Source organism: Catharus ustulatus, chromosome 21 (assembly GCF_009819885.2).
Source record: "Catharus ustulatus isolate bCatUst1 chromosome 21, bCatUst1.pri.v2, whole genome shotgun sequence".
Classification (NCBI taxonomy): Eukaryota; Metazoa; Chordata; class Aves; order Passeriformes; family Turdidae; genus Catharus; species Catharus ustulatus.
Genome location: NC_046241.1, coordinates 7,642,791 through 7,669,011, shown reverse-complemented (window position 1 = coordinate 7,669,011; position 26,221 = coordinate 7,642,791). Strand labels below are relative to the sequence as shown.

General features: G+C 53.6%; 1 protein-coding gene across 2 annotated transcripts; it reads left to right on the top strand.

Moving 5' to 3' along the window:
- Window positions 1-1,724: 1,724 nt before the first annotated feature.
- Window positions 1,725-25,238, top strand: SARDH (sarcosine dehydrogenase). 2 transcript variants are annotated; one of them, XM_033077138.1, is made up of 22 exons: window positions 1,725-1,897; window positions 1,972-2,083; window positions 2,801-3,109; window positions 4,768-4,946; window positions 5,318-5,497; window positions 5,801-5,924; window positions 6,055-6,155; window positions 7,237-7,341; window positions 7,727-7,856; window positions 9,807-9,893; window positions 10,009-10,099; window positions 11,828-11,969; window positions 13,399-13,482; window positions 14,283-14,396; window positions 14,904-15,042; window positions 15,512-15,625; window positions 17,290-17,437; window positions 18,389-18,482; window positions 22,435-22,597; window positions 22,848-23,016; window positions 23,550-23,685; window positions 24,660-25,238. In XM_033077138.1, the coding sequence occupies exons 3-22, from the start codon at window positions 2,806-2,808 to the stop codon at window positions 24,783-24,785; spliced, it is 2,730 nt and encodes a 909-aa protein (XP_032933029.1). In that variant the 5' UTR covers window positions 1,725-1,897; window positions 1,972-2,083; window positions 2,801-2,805; the 3' UTR covers window positions 24,786-25,238. The 2 variants fall into 2 exon arrangements, with proteins under 2 accessions (XP_032933029.1, XP_032933028.1); XM_033077137.1 differs by lacking the exon at window positions 1,972-2,083.
- The last annotated feature ends 983 nt before the right edge of the window (window positions 25,239-26,221 follow it).

Below are 26,221 nucleotides of genomic sequence, written 5' to 3'. Positions count from 1 at the left end.
CATTCCAGGGGCTTTAACAGGAGAATAAATCCCAGCCATGGCCAGCACAGCTGGCTCCAGCCCTGCACAGCCCCTGGCCTGTCCCAGGAGTGGGGGGGACACACCAGGCACGGGGTATTATTCATTATTCTGATTTTTTTCCCCCAGCCAGAGCAGCTGCTGCCACAATTCTCCCCCACAAGCCGGGCTCTGAGCAAACACAGCGTGGGGGTGGCTGCCCTCAGTGTTTGCTGGCTGCTCTCTGCCAGCAGCAGCTCCTGTCACCGTGTGAAGCCACCTGCCCTGGCCCTGGGACTGCCCCTCGAGCCCTGTGGCCACCAGCCAGAGCGTGGCCACCTCCCTTGGCCACTCTGGGGACAAGCTCACCCATCCCAAACTGCTGTGCCATCAGGGTGGGGAAACTGAGGCAGGGGGTGGCCAAGGGGAGAGCTCAGGACAGCTCTGCCCAGCAGGGGCATCTGGGTGCTTCAGGTTCAGGTGCTGGTGGTGCTTCCCAAGCCCGAGGGGAGGTTTTGGGGCAGAGCTGAGCCCCGTGAGGATGGGGATTGGGGTGGCAGAGGAATGCTGGCAGCCTGCAGCACGCCTGGCTGCCTCAGCCCTGCATTAACCACGCTTGCTGTGACCTAGAAACTCCAGCTGGCGCCTGCACCACTGCGCTGCTCTGTTCTAGAATAAACCTAAAAATCAGAGCAGGAGGAGCTGTGTAGGATCCCTCCACACTGGACTGAGCACCCCAAAAAATATCCCCCCTCATTCCTGCTCTGGAGTCACATCAGGGCTCAGAGCTGACACTTTCCCCACTGTCCATCCTGAGCCTGGTGCAGGGCTCAGGCTGCTGGAGTGGACTTGGGCTTGTATTGTTCTAGGTCTGGTCTAACCCAAAGGTCATATTTAGAATTTGGACACGCTGATGAAATGGTTGTGGCCTGTCAAACAGAAACACCCCTCTGCAAACAGGAGTTTAGACTTGTTTGCAGCTCTGTGGTTATTCTGAGCGATTCAGTCTGTGGAGAAGCCTGCAGGAGCTGGGGCTCTCTGTAAAACTGAGAAACCGGTTTTGTCTTTGGGAGAAGGGGGGGAAATGCTGCTGGAGACAGGGGATAAAGCTGGAATAGTGAACCCCTCAAACCCTTCCCAAACTGGGGCAGTTTGGGTGCACACTGGGTACCACAGGCTGTCCCACAGGCAAGAGCAGAGTTTGGATACTGAGGAGCAGAAAAGAGGCATTTCCACTTAAGCTGGATGGTTAAAACCCCCCAAAAAAACATCCCTGGGTTCTGCAGGGGTGGGTGGTGCTGCCTGGGGGACCACAGTGCTGCTGGGACCCCAATCCCTCCCAGCCAGCAGCCAAACCACAACTCCACCCGACTTCTGCTTCTCCCAGATACCAGCACAAGGGCCTTCAGCAGCACTTCTGCATCCTGCCCAAACAGGCCCTAATTCCAGGGCTGAAGGAACAACAAACCTCCAGCTTCAGAGATCTAAATCAAACCCTCATTTTTCTACACAACTCCAATGTAATTTTTTTTTTTTTTTTTTTTTTTTTTTTTTTTTGGTGTTGCCGCCTTCACTTTGAGGCTCTCGGGTCTGGCTTAGGAGAGGTGTAAATTAATTTAAACTCTGTTCTTTGACTGGAGCCACTGGGAACTGCAGCAGGAGGGTCAGATGGTGCCTTTCCTCGCCGTGTTTGCTCTCTGGCATCCAGCTGACAGCTCCAGCCAGCACTGAGCCAGCCCTGCGAGTCCCCCTGGCCCCAGCTGGGCTGTTTGTTGTCTGCTGGCCACCGAGCTGGGGAGAAAAGCAGAATTTTCCTCCCTGCTTTGAATTTCTCCGCTCTGCCAGATTGTTTTTGTCCTGCTTGGGAAGCAGCAAAGCCACGAGAAGGGGGACAAAGGAGGTGAGTCCCTCTGTTCTGTCTGCTCGGGCTGGCTCTGCTCGCCTCCAAGTGCTGGTTAATATTTTTTGCAGCAGGGGCCAAGGGGACGGAAGAGGAGGAGGAGGAGGAGGAGGAGGAGGAGGAGGAGAGCATCAGAGGAAGGCAGGGGCCCCACGATATCCTGGCAGGGAAAGGCAGCCCGGAGTGGTGAGTGGAGCCTTGGGAATGAGCCGTGGGATGTCACAGCATTTCCTATTGGGAGTGTGGAGCTGTGTGGGGACAATGAGGGGACAATGAGGGGACAGAGGGTGCTCTGGTGGCCACGTGGCAGCAAGCAGGGGGTGATCCCAGGGCAGGGCATGCTCATGGCCTGTGGTTTGTGCTGGGGGTCTGTGTTGGCCCTACTGCACCCAAAATCTTGTTCCAGGAGCTAATTCTGTGTCCTCAGGCAGGACCTGTCCCTTTTGTCCCCCAGCAGCCATCGCCCCACCCACCCTCTGAGAGGGAGCAAACCTGGCACCTTCTCTGTGGCCAAACAGCTCCTGAATTACAGGAGGGAAAAAAAAAAAAAAAAAAAAAAAAAAAAAAAAAGAGAGAAAAAGAAAAAAAAAAAGAAAGAAAAAGAAATAGAAAAAGAAAGAAAGAAAAAGAAAAAAGAAAAAGGGAAAGGAAAAGAAAAAGGGGGAAAAAAAGATAAAGAAAAAGAAGAAAAAAAATTAAAAAGGTGGTTTCTTGAGGCATGAGCAAGCACATGGTTGCCGTGCCCTGGGAATTCCTATTCCCCTTTTCTAAGGGGGTCTCTCTGGAGGTGTTTGGCACCTGCACAGCTGGCAAAGGCACCCAGGGATGCTCAGGGCTCGCTCTCTCTCCGCACAGGCGGGTGCAGGGTGAGCCATCCATCCATCCAGGCTATCCCATTTACAGGTGCGATGTCCCGGCTGAGCCGTGCCTGGCGAGGAGCAGCCCCGCTGTTCCCCTGGAACCACTCCCGTCCCTGCAGCAGCTCCCCGGGTCCCGGGGCTCAGAAGAGCGTCCCGTACCAGCGAACACTGCGGGACGGTGCCGGGGGCAGCGAGCCCAGCGCGGCCCCGCCCGCAGCAGCGCAGGTGGTGGTGGTGGGAGGGGGCAGCCTGGGCTGCCAGACCACCTATCACCTGGCCAAAATGGGGCTGAGCGGAGTGGTGCTGCTGGAGAGGGACCGCCTCACCTCGGGCACCACCTGGCACACGGCGGGTGAGTCTGGCGCCGTCCCCCAATTTCCTTTCTTTTTTTTTTTTTTTTTTTTTTTTTTTTAAACCAGGATTTATATGGCTGCAGGAAAAGAAAACGCTTGATTTCCATTTTCCCCCCCTCTCCACTCTTTAAAGCCCCTTTTCTTTGGCAGGGAGGCGTATAAGCTTTTTTATAAATATAAATATAGATATAAATACAGAAATAGAAATATAGGTAGACATAGAACTATAGAAATAGAAATATAGATAGAAATAGAACTATAGAAATATAGATAGAAATAGAAATAAAAATATAGAAATATAGATAGAAATAGAAATAGAAATATAGAAATAGACATAGAAAGAGAAATAGAAATAGAAATAATAGAAATAGAAATAGAAAGAGAAAGAGAAATATAGAAATAGACATAGAAATAGAGCTATAGACATATAGATAGACATAGAACTATACAAATATAGGTAGAAATAGAACAATAGGAATAGAAATAGAAATAGAAATAGAGAAATATAGAAATGTAGATAGACATAGAACTATAGAACTAGAAATAATAAATAGAAAGAGAAATAATAGAAATAGAAATAGAAATTTAGAAATAGACATAGAAATAGAGCTATAGACATATAGATAGACATAGAACTATAGAAATATAGATAGAAATATAGATAGAAATAGAACAATAGAAATAGAAATAGAAATAGAAATAGAAATAGAAATAGAAATAGAAATAGAAATAGAAATAGAAATGAAATAGAAATAGAAACTTTTTTCCCCCACTTTTGGCTTCGATCCGCTCCACACCCCCCTCTCCCCATCCATCTAACGCCCAAAGAGCACAAACCGATGGTTTGTAGCGTTCCCACAAATCCACGAGATGGAGCACGATCCCCGCAGGGTGGCACAGGACCCGGGGACCCTCCCTGCATCCCCCCGCGGGGGTGACAGAGCGTGTGACAGAACGTGTGTCCCCCTGTGCGTGTCCCCGCAGGGTGGCACAGGACCTGGCGGGCGGTGCAGGGGTGACAGTGAGTTACCAAAATGAGTATTGGTCTAATTCCCATACTCAACTGTGATGGACAAAAGACTCTGCAACAATTTAAATTTACAAAGTGAATGTTTATTCAGTGCTGGGCAGCAGCGTGGGGTAGCCCCCTAACACACACTGCAAAATTACAGGTGAGCACAGAGTCTATTTATTGACAAAAGGTTCAAACAAATACATATTCATAACACCAGCCCCTCCCATCCCCTGCTTCCCATGGTAATTAGCTGGAATGGCAATTAAGCAGCGTGGTTGGCTTCTTGAATTAAGTCTGGGCTCGTTTTTGTGGGGAGGGGTCTTAGAAGGAGGAAGTAAAGTGAGTCTTCCTCGCCCTGACCTTTTCTATCAATGACAATACAAATGGCTTTGGGGACAACTCCAGTTTTGCAAAGAATGAGTTTCTGGTTGCAATTGTTTGTATTCTTTGGACCTACCTACCAGTTTCATCCTTTCCCATTGCAAGCACAGCTAAGCAAACATAAATTCACAGGCAATCAATTATTTAAGTTTCAGGTAACCATCTCAAGCCCAGTTTCTTTTAACTTTTAACTGAAATCCTGATTTCTTTAAGATGAGTGTTTCACCAGAGCGTGTGTCCCCATTGTGCCTGTCCCCGCAGGTCTCCTGTGGCAGCTGCGTCCCAGCGATGTGGAGGTGGAGCTGCTGGCACACACCAGGGACGTGGTCAGCCGGGACCTGCCTGCCGAGACCGGGCTGCACACGGGCTGGGTGGAGAACGGGGGGCTCTTCATCGCCTCCAACAAGCAGCGCCTGGATGAGTACAAACGGCTCATGTCGGTAGGGAGTGCCCCCAGCGTTTTGTGGAGGTCTCTGAATGTCCCATCCCTCTGGAGAGCAGCAAATGGCCCTTTGAGGGTTGCTTCCAAGGCTGCAGAATCCATCAAACTCCTCCAAAGTTGGCAAAATTAAATTCAGCCTTGCATTTTTAACTTTAAATAGCGGTAGCATCGTTTTGCCCATTGTGCAGCATCATTTTTCCAACTGCACCGGCAGCTTGAATTAGGAAACAGGGCCATATTCCCTGGAATGTGAGCATCACCCCATGCTGGATTCGGGTTTGGGATGTCCTGGGATCCTCCTCTTTCAGCAGCTTCATGAACAAAGCTTTTGTTCTCACCTGAGCTCACGGTTTTCCTGTCCCTTGGCAGCTGGGGAAGGTGTATGGTGTGGAGTCCCACGTGCTGACCCCGTCCCAGACCAAGGACCTGTACCCTCTGATGAACATTGATGACCTCTATGGCACCCTGTACGTCCCCAAGGATGGCACCATGGACCCTGCTGGCACCTGCTCCACTCTGGCCAGAGCAGCAGCTGCCAGAGGCGCTACGGTAGTTCTTAATTGGTCATTTACTCATTAATGCCTGTTGGTTCCATCCCCTGCCTTCTTCACCTCCTCCTTTCCCACTGGGGCAGATTTGTGTTTTTCCCAAGAAGGGTGTTGGGAAACAGGGGCACAGCTGGCAGGAGCCATGAGATCCAGGGAAAATGGAGAGTGCAAAAAAGACCTTTAGGAACAAGACAAGGCACTCAGGACATGGATTAGCTTCACTTTTCCCAGATTTGGGGGCTGCATGTCAGGTGAGCAGGGCTGTCCCCCTGCCCTGCTGACCCTGCTGTGACTCTGCCACCAGATCATCGAGAACTGCCCCGTCACAGGCATCCAGGTGAGAACTGATGATTTTGGGGTGAAGAGGGTGCATGCAGTGGAGACAGCCCACGGGACCATCCAGACTCCCTGCGTGGTGAACTGTGCAGGTACAGGGGCAGGTGTGGGGCACAGCTCAGGGGTGGAGGAAGGTGTGACCAGCCCTTATCCCTGGGGTGGCTGTCCCCTGGAGCTGTCTGGGCGTGCAGAGGGGCTCACACAGGGTTGATGTCTCTGCAGGAGTGTGGGCACGGGCCCTGGGCCGGCTGGCGGGTGTGCACGTGCCGCTGGTGGCCATGCACCACGCCTACGTGGTGACCGAGCGCATCGAGGGCATCCAGGTCAGTCCTGCAGCTGCAGCTCGGCTCCTCTGCTCTGGAGAGAGGCAGAGAGACCCCTGTCCCTCCCAGGGACCCCCAGACCTGGGGGACCCCCTCATTCCTGCCAGCTCAGGCTGTGCTCTCAGAGGAGTGCACGCCCTCTGCCCTGAGCAGAGCCAGATTTAATATTTCACGAGGTTACGACTCGCAGGATATTTTTTTTTCCCCTCAGGATCTCTGTGTTTGGTGTCTGATAGCAGCAGTCATAAAGATCCCAGACCCTTCCTGAGCAAGCCCAGTCCTGGCAGGCAGAGGTGTAGCTCTCCAAGCGTTTCTAAAGTGCCCCAATAAATCTGTTCCTGCCATCTGGCTGCGGAGAACTGCCCGGGAGATGAAGGAGGCTCCATTCTCTCAGGCCCCAGTGCACTGAGGGTGACACATTAATTAGTTTCCATGCTGCTGACACAGTCTGTGCCTGACCTTTCAGCAGGAGGTGCCTCACAGTAAAAACTGCCCTGGTCCATGATTACATTTCTGTCCCAGTAACTGCACTGGGCTGTACACAGCAGGAAAGATTTCAGGGGAGAGGCTGCAGCTCGCAGACCTCAGTGCCTCCTGTTCAATCCAATTAATTCCTCTTGTCAACACGGGTTTCAGCAGGCCCTACACCGATTCTTCAGTGTTATCTAAATGTTTCCCCATCCATTATTCACAAGAACAAATCCCTCATTCTTCGTGCACCGCTGCCTGCGTGCGGAGCTGCTGCATCCTCCTGCGGAGGCGGGTGATGAATCCTGAGCTAGGATCAACCACAGGGGCTGCTCCCCGTCCCCAGGGCACCCCTGGGTGCTGCTCAGGTGTCTGTAGCTGCTCTGCCCATGGTTTGGCCAGGTTAGCTGGAGCTGAGCTGGGTGCTTTCCCCTTGGGTCAATGCAGGTGCCCAAATTTCTCTGCTGAGGGAGCACCCATGGGGCGTCTTTGTGTCCCATCCTTGACAGTCACTGCTGCAGGTGCCCACCCTGTGCCCTGGCCCTTGCTGTAGCACTGTGCCCATGGCTCTTGGCCTCCTCTGACCCCCAAATTCCCCCTCCCCATCTTCCAGAACATGCCCAACGTGCGCGATCACGACGCCTCGGTCTATCTCCGTCTCCAAGGCGATGCCCTTTCCGTGGGTGGATATGAGTCAAACCCCATCTTCTGGGAGGAGGTGAGTGGAGCAGGGAGGTTTTCTGGAGGAAGCAGGCAGGTTTCCAGGGAAGCCACGCTGGAGGAGTGGGTGCAGGCACTGAGTGCTCAGCCCCCACATCCTGCAGGTACCAACCTCTGCTGGCTGCTAGGGAAAGCAGGGGGAGCATCTCTCCTTTGGGGCTGTCTGGCACAGACATGCAGTGCAGAGGCAACAGGAGAGCTGTGCCCATCCCTCTATCCTTAATTCAGACTTGAGGTTTGTCTGGGTTGCTCAAGAAAACCCCAAAATCCCAGAAATTCAATGCAGCCTCGATTTATCTTCTCCAAGGCTGCCAGAGGTGAGAAGGTCTCACACCATCAACCTTCCTCTGTTTTCTGTCCTGATTGTTGTTCCTCACTTTTAGGTATCTGAAAAATTTGCTTTTGGCCTCTTTGACCTGGACTGGGATGTTTTCATGCAGCACATTGAAGGTGCTGTCAACAGAGTGCCAGTTCTGGAGAAAACAGGAATTAAATCCACTGTCTGTGGGCCAGGTGAGGTGGCTGTGGTGGCACTCTGGTGGCACTCTGGTGGCACTCTGGTGGCACTCTGGTGGCTGGGTTTGTCCAAAGATCTTGCTGGAGGCAAAGGGAAACTTTATAACCTGGGGAGAAGAAAAACTCTCTGAACACAGAGAAAGTGCTGCTGGTCTGGCTGCAGTGGTGGCATCTTCCAAGGGGTGGCATTCCAGGCCTAGCCTGGGTGGAGAAATAGAATCACACATTCAGAGACTCACAGAATGGTTTGGCTTGGAAGGGATCTTCAAAGATTGTCTAATTCCAGCTCCACTGCCATGGCAGGGACATCTTCCACTGTCCCAGGGTGCTCCAAGCTCCATCCAAGCTCACCTTGGACACCTCCAGGGATGGGGCAGCCACAGCTTCTCTGGGACCCTGTCCCAGGGCCTCCCCACCCCTGTTGTAAATAACTTCTGCCTTAAAATTTCTTACAATCTTACAGATTTCTTATCATCTTAATTGTCCCCCTTTCAGTTTAAAGCCATTTCCCTGGGGAGCTGACTGCCAGCCTGGGAGTGAATGCATTTCCAGCTCGTGTTGTGGCCGCTGGACTGGAAAATTAAGGGGCAGATGCTTTTAAGCAGTGGCTGTTATTTTACCAAGTGTTATCTTCTATAATTAATTTTACTCCTTGCTCCTGGTCTAGTGATGTTAGATTTACCCAGACTTACATCCCAGGCAATCTGGTGTGGAGTTAAAGCCACCCCTGCAGTGGCAGCTGGAGGTGGTGCCAGACATTGAGCCCAAGCCTTGCACACTTGGTTTGGCCTTAAAATCCACTATGCACTAAAAAATCAACTGTAATAAAAGCCCTTTTTGCTGAGGCACTTCAAGGGGAGCTCTTTGGGTTGTATGAGGGGAAAGCAGGGCACATCTTGTGCCTGCAGAAGATCAAACATGACTTGTACAAGGTGGAGACCTTGGCCCTGGGTCCAGTGGTTTGATTACACTGCAGGGTGAGCAGAGCAGAACTGGCTGCTGGTGGATGAATATCTCCTCTTTGTAGTACAATAATGTCATTTTCCAAGGCTCAGCTCTCCTCCTTTTCTCTTTCCTGATTGAAACCAGCAGCTGAGTCATGCTGGGCTGGAGCAAATGGCAAAGGCTCTGTCCCCTCTGCTGTGGTCACTGTGCCAAGGTCCCTGGAGCCCTCACCCCCACCCCAGGGCAAAGTCAGCCCTGCTGGCAGGGGAGTGCTCTGGCTGTTGCTCCATTAACTCCCTGAGTTTGTAGCCTGGAATATCTGTGCAGGGATATTGGCACGAGAGGAGCTGCTCTGGTGACTGTGGAAATATTCTGGCTCTGCTCTTTGTCTGGATCAGGGATCAGGGGAAACAAACTGGGCATTGCTAAGTGGGGAAAGACCACAAAGTCAGTTTTCCCTCTCTCCTTTTACATGGATGGATGTGCCAGCATCAAACAGGGAGGATTGCACACCTCTGTCAGGGGCTTTGTGTCCTCCCTGGTGAGGATTTCTAGAGGGATTTCCACAGCTGATGGCCCTATGGAATAGCACTGGCAGCAGGAGACATTATGAGTACAGGAGAGACATCCCCAGCGCTCCAAGTGACTCAAAGTGGTGGAATTTCCCAGCAGGAATTGATGAAGGTGGAATACACCATAGGAAATCAGCCCAGATGTTAAAATGGCAACACAGAGATCAGTGCAGCCCCCTTGGCTGGGGATTGAGAAGGGAAAAAGAGCCCTCAGAGTGCCTCATGCACCTTCTCTTGGGGAATTCACTTTGTTTCCCAAATTTTCCAAAAACCTGTTCTGGGAAGTTCTTGGTGCTGGTCCAGCTCTGGGAGCAGGACGAGGTCAGCACAGGAGGCTGCAGGAAACCTGTTTGTAAATGTGTGACCTGTCCCCAAAGTGTGTGACCCCCCTGTCCTGGCCTCCCTGGCACATCCCCTCTGTGTTTTTCAGAATCATTCACAGCTGACCACAAACCCCTCATGGGAGAGGCTCCAGAAGTCCGAGGGTTCTTCCTTGGCTGTGGCTTCAACAGCGCCGGTAAGAGACACCTGAAGGGGTCACACCCTGCTGGCACCACATCCCAGGTGGATCCTGGCATTGCACAGCCATGCTTGGCCTCCTGGCCTGGTCTGCATCCTGCCCTGTCCCCCAGGGATGATGCTGGGAGGTGGCTGTGGCAGGGAATTGGCTCACTGGATCATCCACGGCCGGCCGGAGAAGGACATGTACGGCTACGACATCAGGCAAGTCACCCCTCACCCCTGCTGACCCTTGGGGACCTGCTGACCCTTGGGGATGCTTTTGGGGCAGGGCTGGCATCAGGCAAGTCACCCTGGCTGCTCCAAGGGCACCCCCCACCCCTGCTGATCCTTGGGGATGTTTTTGAGGCAGGGCTGGCATCAGCAATGGGTGTCCAGGCAGTGTCTGTGTCCCTCCAAGGAGCCAGAATCAATTACACAATGCTTTAATGAATGCACACGTGGGGTTTATCTCATTTGCCTCATTCCTCACAAACAGCTTCCATCAGGCACGGGGAGATGGTGCTGATGGGCAAGGACGGGGTAATTACGTTTGGGTTTTGTTGTTCAATTAGTGCCGTGCCTAATCCTCTAAGTTAATAATGGGGGGATGATTTCAACAGCACAAAGATTAGCTCGGCCCCCCTCTGCAGCACCACCGGGGCTGGGAGCTGGGGCTGTGCAGATGTTGGCTCAGTAATTGCTTTTGACTTCCCTGATTGTCTTTGATTGGGTTCGGGCTTTCTTACAAGGCTGCAGTGACAGCAACCACCTTGTCAGGGACAAAGCTTGGAGAATCTGACATTGTTTTGGTGGCCAAGCTGGTAAAAGCCACGTTGGTTTGGGCTGTGGGGGTGAGGGGCCTGCAGAGATCAGGGAGATGCCTCCAGCTGCTCCCTTCCACCAGCTGGGCTCGGGATGGGGATGGGGAGATGCAGAAATGCCAGGCTGGGCACTGGGCTGGCACCAGCACAGCCCCCCAGCCCTGCTGAGGGGCTTTGCACCCAAACATCTCCCCTGTCACCAAGCTGTCAGTCCCATTCCTTCCTTTTGGTGACAATTACCAAGCTCCTCTTTAAATAACTCCCTTTTCCACACATTTCAATATTTATCCTCTCAGAACATTTGCTTGTAAATATTTCATCTGGCAGCTGTTGCCCACTTGCTGCTGTCAAAAATGCAGTTTGTTGGTGAAGGGACTGAGGCTTTTGGGGCAGCCAGGGGTGCTGGTGACATGCCATGAGTCACCTGCTGCCAGCAGAAGGGGCAGCTGCTCTAAAACTCTTGGGGAGCATCACTTGTATTCCTTGCAGGGCTCAGCCCCATGTCCTGCTTCTCCTCTGTGCCCAGTCAGCAAGGAGGGAAGCTGAAAGTATCCTTTTAGAAGTTCCTAGAAATGGCATTTTGTATTCCATGCCCTGCCTGGCTCCCCTTCTCCAGCCACTTGTGCCCAAGGCTGTTCCCTTGGCTTAGAGGTCTCTGGGATTAACAACCTGACTGTGGGCTGAGCTGGCATGTTCCTTCAAGGAGATGTTCTGTTTGAAAGATGCAAATACTTCAAATGAATTTAAAATAATTTGGGGTTTTATTTATATTTCAGCATGGGGAGAATTGGGTGGAAAATATAAGGAATGTGTAGGGCTCATTCCCTCATCAGGACTGCATTTAAATCTGGGTGTGCCCTGAGGCTGGTCCCACGTTGAAGTGGGGCAGAATTCACCTAAAATTTCATTTTTCCCCTATTTTCCCTTCTGTGCTCTGCTCCCAGTTGCTCTGGGGTGGGTTTGGGAGCTCAGAGGGGGCTGCAGCTCCGACAGTCAGCACCGAGCCCTCTGCTACTCCCCAAAAACTGGAGCAGGAACAGCAATTTCACACCAGCAGCTGCATCCACACCTGGGTCTGGGCAAGAAGGGCCTGAGCTGGTGGGCTCATCCAGATGTTGCCATCTTCCAGGAGGTTCCACCACTCCCTGACCGACAACAACCGCTGGATCCGGGAGCGCAGCCACGAGTCCTACGCCAAGAACTACTCCGTGGTCTTCCCCCACGATGAGCCCCTGGCAGGACGGAATGTGAGGAAGGACCCCCTGCACGAGGTGAGGAACCACTCACAAGGAGCTCACAAGGAGTGGGTGCTGCTGTGTCATTCTCCAAAACCTCTGTGCTCCCATCTGTCCATGCTGGAGAGATCCCTGCCAGGTCCCACAGCTCGCTGTCAGGGGTCTGGTTAGTGGTGGAGAACCTGAGGATTCATTCCTGTGATGTTTAACTCAGCAGATATGGGTTAAGAACCTGGTGATGGGCAAGGGAGAAGGGGAGAGGAGAGCTCTGAGGCTGAGTCCATCTCAGGGGCAGCTGAGGATGCTGAATGCTCACAGGGATCTCCTGCCCTGCTCACAGTTTAGCAGCAGTTTCTCCCTAGAACACTCACTCAATGTGGAGTGAGGCTGGGGCACAAGAGGGGTGTGGGGAGAGGGATGTGCCTCTGTGGAGCTGGTTTTGCCAGCACCCCCTAAGCAGTTTTTCTCCTTGGAGCCACCACCCAGGGCTCCCTCCTGCTCCAGCCCCTTCTCCACACAAATATCCACAAATGAACACTCTCAAGGTGCAGCACTTGAGACAAAAACCCAATTCCCAGCATTTTGCTGCACCAGCAGCTCAGAACCCCCCAATCCCTCGAGACACTCAGCGTGACTCAGCAGCAGATCCTCATCCCACTGCCAGCCCCAGCCCTGGCAAAGCCACATTTCCCAAGCCCATTCCTGCTTCCCTCTGATTGACATCACACCATTCCTCTTCCAACTGGAGGGCAGAGGCTCAAGCAGTAAAACAGACACCCCTGCCCACCAGCCCCCAGTGTTTGCTTGACAGCTCAGTTGTTTTCTGTCACTGAGGATGCAATTTATTTTTTAAGAGCACATCTAATAAGCGATGCCCACTTGACTGACAGGCTGCTATTTATCCATGCAGCTCCAGAACATGTGCTGTGTTTTATAAATAGGCACTGAATGATTTCTGAGATGTTCAACAAAATCTATTCTTTTCCGAACTGGAGGCTCCAAACAAAAATGTCTTAATGGATCCCTAATTAATTGCGTGCAGAGAGATTTTCCTGAGAGCACAGAGGAGGAATGAGAAGGTTGCTGTATAAATATTAAATGTTGTTATATAATTACTCTGTAAACATGGTGGGGAATCTTGCTGTCTGCATGTAGCATCTCTTGGTCAGTTATTTGGGCACCCTAGTGCAGGTTTTGGTGGGGGCTGTGGCTCTCTGCCCCTTGACCACCCCTGAGGAAAACACCCTGCCTGAGGGGGACAAAAATCAGACAATTCTTAGAATTGGCACTGTTTTAAAAGACAAAATGCAGGGCTGATTTTGGCTGTTGGTAGCCAAAGCCAAGGGGTCACCAGTCTGGTCCTGAGCCCACATCTGCACCCGAGGAGGGCAGCCTGAGTGCTGCACAAAAAGCTGTGAAAGAGCTTTTTTTAAACAAGCCATTTGTTCCCATTCCTCCTGTGTAGGAGCTGCTGCGCCAGGGCTGTGTTTTCCAGGAGAGGCACGGCTGGGAGAGACCCGGCTGGTTCAGCCCTGGGGGAGCAGCCCCGGTAAGAACACCGGGCTTTTGGGGGGTCTGCAGCCTGCAGAGACCAGCTGGGGTAGGGTAGGACCCATCCCTGAGGGCAGGGATTTTGGGGTGGGGACCCATCACATGGGCAGGGATTTTGGAGTGAGGATCCATCACCATGACAGGGATGCTGAGGTGGGGACCCATCCCTGAGGGCAGGGATTTTGGTGTGGGGATCCATCACATGGGCAGGGATTTTGGGGTGAGGATCCATCATGGAAGGCAGGGATGTTGGAATGGGGATCCATCACTGAGGGCAGGGATATTGGGATGGGGATCCATCATTGAGGACAGGGATGTTGGGATGAGGATCCATCCCCATGGGCTGGAATGTTGGAATGGGGATCCATCACATGGGCAAGGATTTTAGGGTAGGATCCATCACATGGGCAGGGATTTTAGGGTGGGATCCATCACATGGGCAGGGATTTTGGGGTGGGATCCATCACATGGCTAGGAATTTTGGAGTGGGATCCATCACATGGGCGAGGATTTTGGAGTGAAGATCCATCACATGGCAGGGATTTTGGGGTGGGATCCATCACATGGGCGAGGATTTTGGAGTGAAGATCCATCACATGGGCAGGGATTTTGGGGTGGGATCCATCACATGGGCAAGGATTTTGGGATGGGAACCCACCCCTGTAGTGAACAGGGAAGCCAGGATGGGCACCCACCAGCACAGCCATCTCTCCAGGAGTGGGGTGCACATGGCAAGGAGCCCTTTGTCTTCAGCCTCACAGCCTCTTCCTCCCTGTCCCCGTGCTCCCCCCTGCCCAGGTCCTGGATTACGATTACTACGGCGCCTACGGCCGTGAGCGCCACCGGGACTACACCTACAACCGCCTGCTGGGGGACGAGTACACCTTCGACTTCCCCCCTCACCACGACATCGTGAGTGGGGCTGGCAGCCCCTCCTGCCCTGCCCCAACTCCCAGGGAGCTGGGGGACTTGGAGCCCGTGCCTCATTGCTGCTTTATGAGGAGCTGGTGATGCTCAGAGGGAGGGGAAGCTCCAAAACAGTGAAAAATATCTCAAAATTATTGAGAGAAATGGGTAGCCCGTGCTCAGAAACCTCAGGCTGTGGGAATTATGCTGCTGCTTTCCTAAAGTGTTGAGACCAGCTTGGGGGGGAAAAAATTCAATTTGATAAAATGTGGGTGTTATTAATGATAAGTGTCACTGAGTTAGTGAGGTGAGGAATGGGATCAAGCGCTCGGGATGGCCTGTCAGGCTCGCTCCAGCAAACCCCTGATTCTTTCAGGAGCATTTGGAAGCCTTTAAAGGCACCAGAAGAGTGTCCTGGTATCATTTCCCGTTACGTAAATGGTTTAATTTGTGTTTCCCTTTGTGGGCTGAGAGCATGGCTCAGCCTCAGCGCCGTGTTTGCTTTAATTGCAGATCAAGAATGAATGTTTAACATGCAGGAACGCCCTGGCTCTCTTTGACATGTCTTATTTTGGGAAATTCTACCTGGTTGGACCTGAAGCTACCAAAGCAGCTGACTGGCTGTTCAGTGCTGATGTGAGCAAAGCTCCAGGTACAGGCTCAGCTCCTCATTTTGCAGGGGAAATCTCTCCCCAGAACAACCCAGGGGAACCCAGGGTGGCTTTTCCTTTCAGGGCTGATTTGCAGAGGTATGGGAAGCGTGTGGGAGAGGCTGCTCTCCCTTTCCTCACCACAGTCTGGATTCTGCCTCATTTACACAGTGCTCTGAGCTCGGGGATGAAGGAGGGAGGTTTCCCTCCAGCTCCAGCTGTGGCTCACATCTGGAGATGTGATGGGTGTAAATCAAGCACAGGCCTCGCCAGCTGTGGTTTGTTGTCCCCTTTTCCGAGGCTGGGAAGCAGCTCCTGGCATTTCCAAGGATGAAAGTAAAGGGAAAAAAAGCATCCTTCCTTTCCCCCTGCTGGTGCTGGCTCGGTCAGGGCAAAGCCAGGCGGATGATTTAAGGATGGGGACACATTTTCCTGCTGCCCAGCTCCCTGATGGGCAGTGTGTGCCTGCAGGCTCCACCGTGTACACCTGCATGCTGAACCGGCAGGGAGGAGTGGAGAGCGACCTGACCGTCAGCAGGATCAGCCCCGGCAGCCCGGGCTCCCCCCTGGCTCCTGCTTTTGAAGGTAAAACCCTGAGCCCGAGGATGCTCTGGCTGTGCTCACCCTCCCGCAGGTGAATTCCCAATTTCCCACAGCCTTTTCAGCCGTGTCAATGCACAGAAAGATTTTTCCAGTGCTTTTCCAGTTTGTTCCAGCACCTCCTCCCTCCCTGCCCCTCTGGAGGGGCTGCAGGCTCAGGGTTGATTGCATTTTCCTAATGGCAGCCACCTGGCTTTTTCCACCCCATCCTTCGGTCCCTGTAACCTGATTATGGCCCCTGTCCCCAGGGCCCAGCGCTGTTATTGGGTTTGTCCAGCCCCGGCTGGCGGCTCTGACCTCTGTCCCAGCCCTTATCAGCTGCAATTAAGGGGGACAGAAAAGCAGCAGAGCAGCCCTGGGGGCAGAAGTGGCATTAGGCAGCTGTGGAGGAGGATGCTGAGCTCAGGGTGGGCACTGTGGTGTCATTGTCCCCACGCTGTGCCATGGGGAAATCTCACCCCAGCACTGTGGGGTGCCAGTGATTTTTCCATCCCTTGTGGGAGAATCCTCCTTCCCTCCTGTCTGGGACACTGGCAGGGGAAGCAGGGTGGGAAGTGGCTGGCAGAGCTGCAGGCTGTGTCGGGCACTGGAGGAGTTTAATCACAGCAAAGTCTATTTTTCCAATTACAGTAGGTGGCTGCACTTATTATCATTATGACAGAATAGCAGAGAGCAATTTGGTAGTGGCAGGAAAGACAGAGGGAAGATTGATTACATATTAATCAGCTCTCAAACACCATCCCTGGGGATTTTTCAGGCATGAAATTCTTCCTTGCATGCAGTACAGTTCCCACATTAGTTATGGGCTGGTCACTGCAGTTCCCAGCTCCCTCCACTCGAGGTCTGTTCTGTACTGGGACAAAAGTGCTTTTGCTGTTGGTGTTAGCATAGAAACACATCATCACAGGGTGAGTATGTGCAGGTGCTTTTATTGCAGAGCTCTGGGATCAGGGGTACAGACCCAAATCTGACTCTGACATGGATTCCAGAGGGACATGTTTTATACCCTTTTCATGATGTATAATTATGACTAAACCCATATTGTTCTATTGTATACATTGATCTTATCCAAGCAGGGATTCTTGTGATTTCCATCAGGTCCCCAAAATACCCTTTCTCATGATTCTTGTTTAGATTACATCACTTCTCATGATTCTTATTATGATCAAACAATAATATATTCTATTTACCAAACAATTATTACATTTAACAATCACGTTATTTATCACATGATGATTCCACAGGTGCAGTTTCACATGATCCAATAGAGACAAAGCTCAACATTCATTCCAGGGCCTGGTTCCCTTTCCCAGCCCTACCAGACCCAACCTTTCTTTGCACTCCTGAATCTGTTGTATACAACTCCCATGATTTTAGAAACATTTTTAACCCTGTGCTATCATGGTCTCAAGGAGTTATTTCCTGTGATGCTCACACGCTTTCACTGTTAATGTTCATTTGGTTTTCACTGTGCTGAGCCCCAAAACCTTCCCTAATCCCACCACTCTTTAACCCCCCTTTCACTGGCAGTCCCCACCCAGGGCTGGGCAAGCTGGGGAGGCTCAGGGCTGCACTCCAGGCTCTGCAGAGCAGAACCAGCCCAGCCCAGCCCTCTCAGCCCTGAAAGGCTGCCCGGGGCTGTGTTCCAGGGGATGGCTACTACCTGGCTATCGGCGGGGCTGTGGCTCAGCACAACTGGTCCCACATCACCACCGTGCTGCAGGACATGAAATTCCAGTGCAAACTCCTCGACTGCTCGGAGGAGCTGGGCATGATGAGCATCCAGGGCCCTCTGAGGTGAGCAGTGTGGATGGAGGGATGGAAGGAGGGATGGAGGGAGGAATGCTGGGCTGGAGGGAGGGATGCAGGGATGCAGGAATGCAGGGAGAGATGGAGGGATGTAGGGATAAAGAGAGGGTGCAGGGATGGATGGAGGGATGGAGGGAGGGATGCAGGGATGGAGGGGTGGATTCAGGGATTCAGGGATGCAGGGAGGGATGCAGGGATGGAGGGAAGGATGCAGGGATGGAGGGAAGGATGCAGGGATGGAGGCATGGATGCAGGAATGCAGGGAGGGATGCAGGGGTGGAGAGAGGGATGCAGGGGTGGAGGGAGGGATGCAGGGATGCAGGGATGGAGGAGTGGATGCAGGGATGCAGGGAGGAATGCAGGGAGGGATGCAGGGATGGAGGAGTGGATGCAGGGGTGGAGGGAGGGATGCAGGGGTGGAGGGAGGGATGCAGGGATGGAAGGAGGGATGCAGGGAGGGATGCAGGGATGCAGGGAGGGATGCAGGGATGGAAGGAGGGATGCAGGGATGGAGGGAGGAATGCAGGGGTGGAGGGAGGGATGCAGGGATGGAGAGAGGGATGCAGGGATGGAGGGAGGAATGCAGGGATGGAGGGGTGGATTCAGGGATGCAGGGAGGGATGCAGGGATGGAGAGAGGGATGGAGGCATGGATGCAGGAATGGAGAGAGGCTTGCCTCAGGTGCAGGTGCCCACGTTGTGCAGGAGTAGGTGTGAGCCCCAGTGCTGATCTGGCTGGGGTATCACTCCATTTTCCATGGAACTGAAATTTCTGTTGAGGTTCCCACAGCATTTCTCATCAGCCAGCTCAGCTCCTCTTTGGAGTGAGAAGTCTGTCTTGCCAGCAAGATGAGGGAGCAAGTTCTGGGGCTACCCCTCAGGGCAGGCTGGCAGCTGGGTCCCCTCACTCTCTGTTTCCCCACTTTGCTGTTCCCCACAGCCGTGCTGTCCTCCAAGAAGTGCTCGACACCGACCTCAGCAACGAGGCCTTCCCCTTCTCCACACACAAAATCACCACAGCTGCAGGGTGCCAGGTAGGAAGGGGCCACTCCCCGAGGTGTCCTGGAGCTCTGGGCTCTGCACCCACCAGGCTGCACAGCCAGGCACAGAACCCCACACTGCTTTGGGTTGGGAGGGACCTGAAAGATCATCGTGTGCCATGGGCAGGGACACTCCCACTGTCCCAGATTGCCCCAAACCCCGTCCAGCCCAGCCTGGAACACTTCCAGGGATGGGGCAGCCACAGCTGCTCTGGGCAAACTGTGCCACCTCCCTCTGTTAGGAATGTGTCTGCCTCCACTTTATTGCAGAGAGTTTTGTTGTGGTTTTTGCAGGAAAAGGCCAAAACCCAGAGTGAGAAGAGGGTGTTTCCCTCCCTGCCTGCCTGCCAGGTGCCATCCTGCTCTGGCAGTGGTGTCACACTGAGCCTGGGGAAGGGACAGGGTGACTCATGGCTTTGCAGTGATGCTGGAGGAACGAGAGACGCCTCCCTGGATTAGGGCAGGCATCAGTGATGAGATCTGCCTGACACTCCAGACACTTTCCATTTCCCCCTCCTCAGAAAATAATGGGGACAATTTAATGCAAAGCTCGTCAGGTACTGGCAGTAGGGACTGGGCAGCCTGGGAGCTGCTGTGTTTGATCACAGGAGATCCTGACAGCCCTAAGCTTCCTACCCAGGCACAGATCATCCTGCTTCTGCCCAGGCTCCAGGGCTCCCTTATTCCCTCAAGCTGTTGATTGAGCCTGCTTGAAACACCCTAAATAGAAGAGCTGCTGGCCATGAAATGTCATTTTTCTCAAAGGAGAAATGTCCTGTCCAACCTGCTGCTGGCAAGTTTGGGTATCAGTGAAAAGCTTTTGCAAGGAGAGACTCTGGTGATGTTTATCCTGTGTGAAATATTCCTATGGTTGCACAAACACTTTGAAGAGAGGGTGGAATTTGTGCCCCCTCCTTTCCCCTCTGGGCTGCCATGATCCCAGAGCATCCCTCTCCTGCTGGATGAGCTGCCTGGGAGGAGGGACCGTGCCCAGAACTCGCTCTGGCTCTCAGGCTGGTGCCTGCTGGGGGATGAAGGAGGTGAAGGTGAAGCAGTAAATCTCATAAAAGGCAGCAGCAGAGGCAGGAGCTGCAGCAGGCTGGATGTTAAGGAAATTGGGTTAAGCCACGTGCGGCCACTTTTCATTCAGAATTAAAATGGCTTTAATTCGACTGCAGCTGCCTGCTGAAGGGATTGCTGCTAAATCAAATTAGAGAGTCTTGATTTGGGAGCAGGAGCTGGCCAGGCCTTAAGGTGGTTTAACTAAGGCACAGATTTTGCCCAAGTCAGATTAATCTCCAAACCATTGTCGCCAATTCACCCTGGGCTTTGGGTGCCCAACAACTCCACCCACAGCAAGCTCAGTGTCCCTTGGAGGGACTTCCAAGCCAATCCCTGTGCAGGTTGTCCAAAGTGCTGGATTTTAGTCCCCATTAATCCTCCCCACACCCTCCCTTGTCAGCCTGTAGCAGACTGATATCATCTTGTAATAATCTGCTTATCCCCTGGGAAAGGTGTAGAAATGTTCCTGTCTCCACGGGTGTGATGAGTTTATTTGCATTTCACTTCGAGTTTGTTATAAATAATCCAGTCCTTCAAGGAAGATAGAGCTGGCAGAAGTGTTGTGGATTCCTTGGAGTGTAAATTCTCTGATGGACAGAGCAAAGCTCTCCTGCCTGAGGGGTGTGGGCTGGGAGGGGACACCTTGTGTCCTGCCAGGGCCATCCTTCAGCAGTTCTCCATCATCCTGAGCAGCAGGGACCCCATCCCACAGCAGATTCAGTGGGAGGATTTCTCAGGGCAGCAGGCTGAAGCTTTTGCTGATATTATCGCCTTCCAGGGGGATTAAAGTGAACCCAGCATCTTTAAAAAGTTATCACCGAGATTTTCCTGCATTAACTCAGTAGTTGAACAAAATCAGCTGGAGTCAAAGGAGAGTTCCAGCAGAGTTAATGACTCTGGAAATTATGGACTGGTTTGTGAGTTTATATATAGAGTCTCTCATTGTATGGAACAGCAGAGAAAGGTCCCCTTTTGAATCTCACTGCTGGAGGCAGGGGAAAATTCAGGTTTTCATTTTCTACAATACCTAGAATGCTTTTGAATTGCTGCACAAAAACCCAGGAACTGATGCTGTTTCACAGCTCCAGCTGAAAGAGCTGTTCCTGTGGGAATCCAGCAGAGCTGCTGAGTCCAGCCCTCAGCATTAGAATCCTGCCTGGGGTTCACACACATGGGGGCAACCCCAACCCTCCCTGTGCTCAGCTGGGTTACCTGTTTTCTGTGGGCCACTGCTCTTGCTGGGATGTTCATTCCCTGGAGCACTGGAGGTTTGAGAGGAAGTTTCTCCCAGGAGTAACTTGCTCTTGATTGTAAAGAGCACTTGAGCAGCAGTCACAGGCGGGGTTAGTGAGCCGGGAAGTTGCCTGTCAATCCCCAGAGCATCTCCTGCCCCAGTGAAGATGGAAGCTGCCTTGCAGCAGCCTCATCTCTGCCTGTTCCTGAATTAGATGACACTTTTGTGTAGAGGAAAAGGCTCCTCTGAGCCCCTTGTGCTGCTGGGGAAGGGATTGCCAACCTTTGTGCCTCGCTGCAGGGCTGGCTCAAAATAAATTCCCCATCCCGGGTGTTCCTTCCTCCTCCCCTATTGCAGAGGTTAAGGCTTCTCACAAGATGCTCTAAACTCTGCTTGAGGATGAGTTTTTTGTGCTATGGGTTTGGGTTCCCAGCCGTGCCCTCTGGCCATGCTGGCAGCACAGAGCCCAGGCAGCCCTTGGGCTCCTCTGCCTGCTTTGGGCAGCAGCTGCTGGTGTCTGTTTGCATTTGTCTCCAGGATTAGGGAGCACAGCTGGCACCAGTAAGACCTCAGCAAAGGCAAAATGCAGCTTCTGCCCCAAACACTCCAGAGCCAGCATGGCCAGGCCAGTCCCAAGGCCACCAGAACCAGCCTGGAGTGTGTTGGGAGCTGGAAACTCTTTGTTAACAGCACTGATCACAACCCAGAGTGAAACTCTGGAGTTAATCCCTCTCCCAAAGCGAGCTCTGTGCTTGCAGTGGATGTGTTTGCATCCAAGGGATGAACCAGAGGGGTTTTGTGGGGGAGGAAGTGGAGAAATACAATGGGATGAATCAGAGGGAAAGGCAGCTCAGACTCCAGGGCTGTCTCCAGGGAAGGTGTCTGAGCTGGGCTGGTCCCAGCTGGCCTGGAAAGCTTTGGGAATGGAGAGTGTTTCAGAGGGACAGCAGGCAGGGCTGCCTGGGTGAGAAGCTGCTGGAACAGGCAGGGCAGTCTGTTCCCTGGGAGCACAGCCAGGCTCCATCCCTGGCACTGAGGCTTCTCTGGAGAAGCACTGAGCCCCCTGTGTGATCTGCTCATTCCTCCTTGGAGCTCCCTGCCTTTGGTGTGGAGCTCATCTGACAGCACAGATTTGGGACACAATCTCCATGGGGAAACCTGAGCATTTCCTGCTGGGAGTGGGTCAGGACTCAGCCCCTGCCAGGAGCGTTTGGTGCCTCTGCTGTGGGAGCACTGTCCCAGAAGGGAACATCCCTGTGGGAGGGACAGCAGGCATGAAGTGCCCCAAAAGCAGGACAGTCCTGCTGGGGACCAGCTTCCCTGTCTCAGTGGATCAGCAGAGGGAGACAAAAGCTTGGCTGGAGCTGGAGCATCACATCTCACCCCAGCCTTGGAATCTGTAGCCAGAGGACGCTGCCAGCAGCCACCTCTGCCCACTGGCACTGATGGGTTTGAGGTGCCAGCCTTAGGCTGTCCAGAGATGAGAAATTCACTCTGACCCTGTCTTTGTGCAAGAAAGGAGAGCACAGAACTGCCTTCACAAGGTTCCCACTAGTTTCCCAGGCAAAGCTGCCTTTTCCCCTGGCACGGGAGCGTGTGGCCTCTCCCAGCCCAGCTCCCCAAGGGACGTTTGCCCTCTTGCCTTTGCAGGTCCGTGCCATGAGGTTGTCGTTCGTGGGCGAGATGGGCTGGGAGCTGCACGTGCCCAGGGCTGACTGTGTGAAGGTTTATCGGGCGGTGATGCAGGCAGGAGCCCGGCACGGCATCGCCAACGCCGGCTACAGAGCCATCGACAGCCTCAGCATCGAGAAAGGTCCTGCCTCTCCTCTCAGCACCACCCTCTGCTTTCCCTCCAGCACGGGGACCAGGGCAAGGAGCTTTTCCTCAGCTTCAGGGTGGTTGGTGTGGCTGGGGGTGAGGCAGGGTCTCAGAATGCTGAGAATTCCCCTGTGTGGGCTGGTTTTAGCCAGGGCCAGGTGAACAACAACAGGAGCAGGGCGAGGTTTTGTCCTGGCGCTGTGACAGGGTCAGTGCAGTGGGTGAGCTGTCCTTGCTCCCTGCAGGGTACAGGCACTGGCACGCTGACCTGCGCCCCGATGACACCCCGCTAGAGGCAGGACTGGCCTTCACCTGCAAGCTCAAGTCCAGCATCCCCTTCCTGGGCCGGGAGGCTGTGGAGGCTCAGAAAGCCAAGGGCATCTTCCGCCGCCTGGTGTGCTTTACCACAGAGGAGTGAGTAGTGCTGTGGGTCTGCTCTCTGCTGGATCTGCTCAGTTCTGTGCTGGGTCTGCTGTGCTGGATCTGCTGTGCTGGATCTGCTCTGTTCTGCTCTGTGCTAGATCTGCTCTGTGCTGGATCTGTTCTGCTCAGCTCTGGATCTGCTCAGTTCTGGATCTGCTCTGTGCTGCATTTCCCAGCTCCAGGACCCCCCTGCAGCACCTCCAGCCAGCCCTGTGTGCACACACACACAGGTGCCACACCTGGACACATGTGAGGCTCGGCTGAGAGCCAGCTCAGCTGTTTTCCGTGCTCTAATTCCATCTCTAATGCAAATCCCGCTGCAACCCCCTTGTTGGATGTTTTGTGGGAGCTGCAAGTGGTGTGAAGGGGTTGGTCTGGTTTCACCTGGGAGGTTTTGCAAGTTGGGCTGGAGGGGCTTTGGGTTCAGCACAGAGAGATGAGTGAGCCTGTGGGCAGTGGGCTCAGCCAGACCCCTGTGCCCCCTGGAGGGGCTTTGCTGTGGCAGCTCTGCCCTTGCCTTGCAGGAAGGTGCCCATGTTCGGCCTGGAGGCGATCTGGAGGGACGGGAAGGTGGTCGGCCACATCCGGCGGGCAGATTTTGGATTTGCCATCGACAAAACCATCGCCTACGGCTACATCCGTGACCCTGCGGGGGGCCCGGTGAGTGCAGCCCCCAGCACGGCTGTGCCTCCTTCCCTGCACTGCCACAAACACACTGCTGTCACCTGGGGAGGGACATGGCACAGCAGCTCCTCCTGCTTCCCCTGGGCAGGCTGGAGGGTGAGGAATGTCACAAATTGGTGTCACCCACTGTCACTGGGGGAGGTCCATGCACGGCTCCAGTGCTGCCTCGGGTGTTAATTGCAGCCAAATATTTAATTGCAGTGGCGAATTATTTAATGCTGTAGGCAGCAGTGGCCAATAGGAGCAGGGCAGGCTCTTAATTAACCCCGGGAGACTCCAGATAATCAGTCAGGTGCCCTCATTGAGCAGCGTGCTGTGGGGACAGAGGTTGGGGTGACACCTCCAGGGACCCAACCAAGAGCTGGGTGTGTGCTGTGATTGCTGCTCCTACTGCCTTGGCTTTTCATCCTGCATCCCTGCAAGAGCCCCAGGGAAAGTGGGTTTGTGAGTCCCCTTTTCTCCCAGGGATGAATGTTTGTCCTTTTCATTTTCTTCTTCCTCATCCTCTCACTCTCCCTTTTACTCTGCCTTTTTCTCTCCTTTTTCTCTCCTTTTTCCTCTCCCTTTCCCTTTTCCCCAAATTTCCCCTTTCCCTTTTTTCCCCTTTCCCTTTTTTCCCCTTTTCCCCCTTTCCCCTTTTCCCTCTTTCCCCTTTTCCCCTTTCCCCTTTCCCCTCTCCTTTCTTTTCCCTTTTCCTTTCCCCCTTTTTTTTTTCCATCATATACCTCCACAGGGAAAAAAAAGAAACCTAAAATCTTCAAACACTGATTATTTATTTTTTTTACAGGCCACTTTTAACAGTTCTCTTCCTCCTTTCCACACACGCTCTGGGGATGGCAGAGCCGGGTTTTCTGCAGAGAGCAGATGTGTGGGGTGGGTGGGAGCCTGCCCAGGGATGGGGCTGGCATGCTGGTGCCCTACAGGGGTTTTTCCATGGCTCTGCCTCACAGGTTTCCCTGGATTTTGTGAAGAGTGGCAGCTACGAGCTGGAGAGGATGGGAGTGACCTTCCCAGCCCGAGCTCACACCAAGTCCCCGTTCGACCCCGACAACAAACGCGTGAAAGGCTTTTACTGAGAGGGCAGAGGAGCTGAATCCCAGCCCCCACGAGCCCCTGCTGGCCCTGGGGTCAGCTGCAAGGGCCAGACAACAGCCTGGAACTCATCAAGTCAACGTGGGTCAAATTAGAGGGGAGAGGAGGAAGAGATTTCAAAAAGTCCAAAGACTCTAAAGCTGTTTCCCGAGTGAAGCGGTGCCACTGCAGCAATAATTCTTTTCCATGGGTTAATTGGTGTGCAAACACTGTTTGGTCTCACTGCATGTGAAGAGGTTTCAATTTTTGACTTTGCTGGAAACTCTTTCCCCCCAAAAGTAGTTTCATGCTGCCTGGAGATGAATTTTTTTAAACGAACTGTGCTGTTAATACAGCTGGAGCCTCCAAACCTGCCGTTCCTCTGGTGTCTCACTGTGCCTGTCCCCACTGCCATGGGTGTCACCTCGTCCTGGCTGTGCCCTGGGGACTCTGCTGGGGTGGGGGCCATGCAGGGAAGGGGCAGCAGTGCAGGGAAGGGGCAGCAGTGCAGGGAAGGGGGCAGCGGTGCAGAGAAGGGGCAGCGGTGCAGGGAAGGGGCAGCGGTGCAGGGAAGGGGCAGCGGTGCAGGGAAGAGGCAGCAGTGCAGGGAAGGGGCAGCAGTGCAGGGAAGGGGGCAGCGGTGCAGGGAAGGGGGCAGCAGTGCAGGGAAGGGGCAGCGGTGCAGGGAAGGGGCAGCGATGCAGGGAAGGGGGCAGCAGTGCAGGGAAGGGGCAGCAGTGCAGGGAAGGGGTAGCAGTGCAGAGAAGGGGCAGCAGTGCAGGGAAGGGGTAGCAGTGCAGAGAAGGGGCAGCAGTGCAGGATCATTGCCCAGGCTCACACTGGGGGTTCTCCTCTGCCAGTGCTGTTTGTGTTTGTGTGTCACAGTCATGGACTCACGGAACAGTTTGGGAAGGGACCTTAAACATCTCATTCCATGGTTTCCATAGGCACAGACACCTTCCACTACCCCAGTTTGCTCCAACCCCCATCCACTCTGCCCTTGGACACTTCCAGAGATCCAGGGGCAGCCACACTTTTCCTGGGCTGCTCCTGGCACAGGCTGTGGTGTAAGGTGGCCAGCAGGGACACTGACCCCACAGCTGCCCTTGGCCCCACCCGCTGCAGCTCCCTCCTGGTGGCATTTCCCAAAGGTCACCTTGGAGGTGGCTCCTTTTGGAGAGGGGGGTGCTGGCAGAGGCTGAGCTGTGAGCCCAAAGCCCTGCAGCCCCTGGCAGCTCAGAGCCAGCCTGGGGGGCAGCAGGGAGGGTTCGCCCTGACACGCACACAGCCTGCACTGAAGGCAGGGCTCAGCAATCCCCATCACCAGCCTTGCTCTGGTCCCCTCACCGCGCTCTCTGCTGAAGCTTTCACCCGCCTGAAGAAATAATCTCACTCCCTGCTCTTGCCTTTTTTCCCTTGACTAGGTTTGCTTGGGTCATAC

Coding starts and splice junctions, on each gene's coding strand:
- SARDH (XM_033077137.1), top strand. CDS start 2,806: ATGTCCCGGCTGAGCCGTGCCTGGCGAGGAGCAGCCCCGCTGTTCCCC. Junction 6,156..7,236: donor AGCGCATCGAGGGCATCCAG/GTCAGTCCTGCA, acceptor CCCATCTTCCAG/AACATGCCCAACGTGCGCGA. Junction 22,598..22,847: donor CAGCCTCAGCATCGAGAAAG/GTCCTGCCTCTC, acceptor TGCTCCCTGCAG/GGTACAGGCACTGGCACGCT.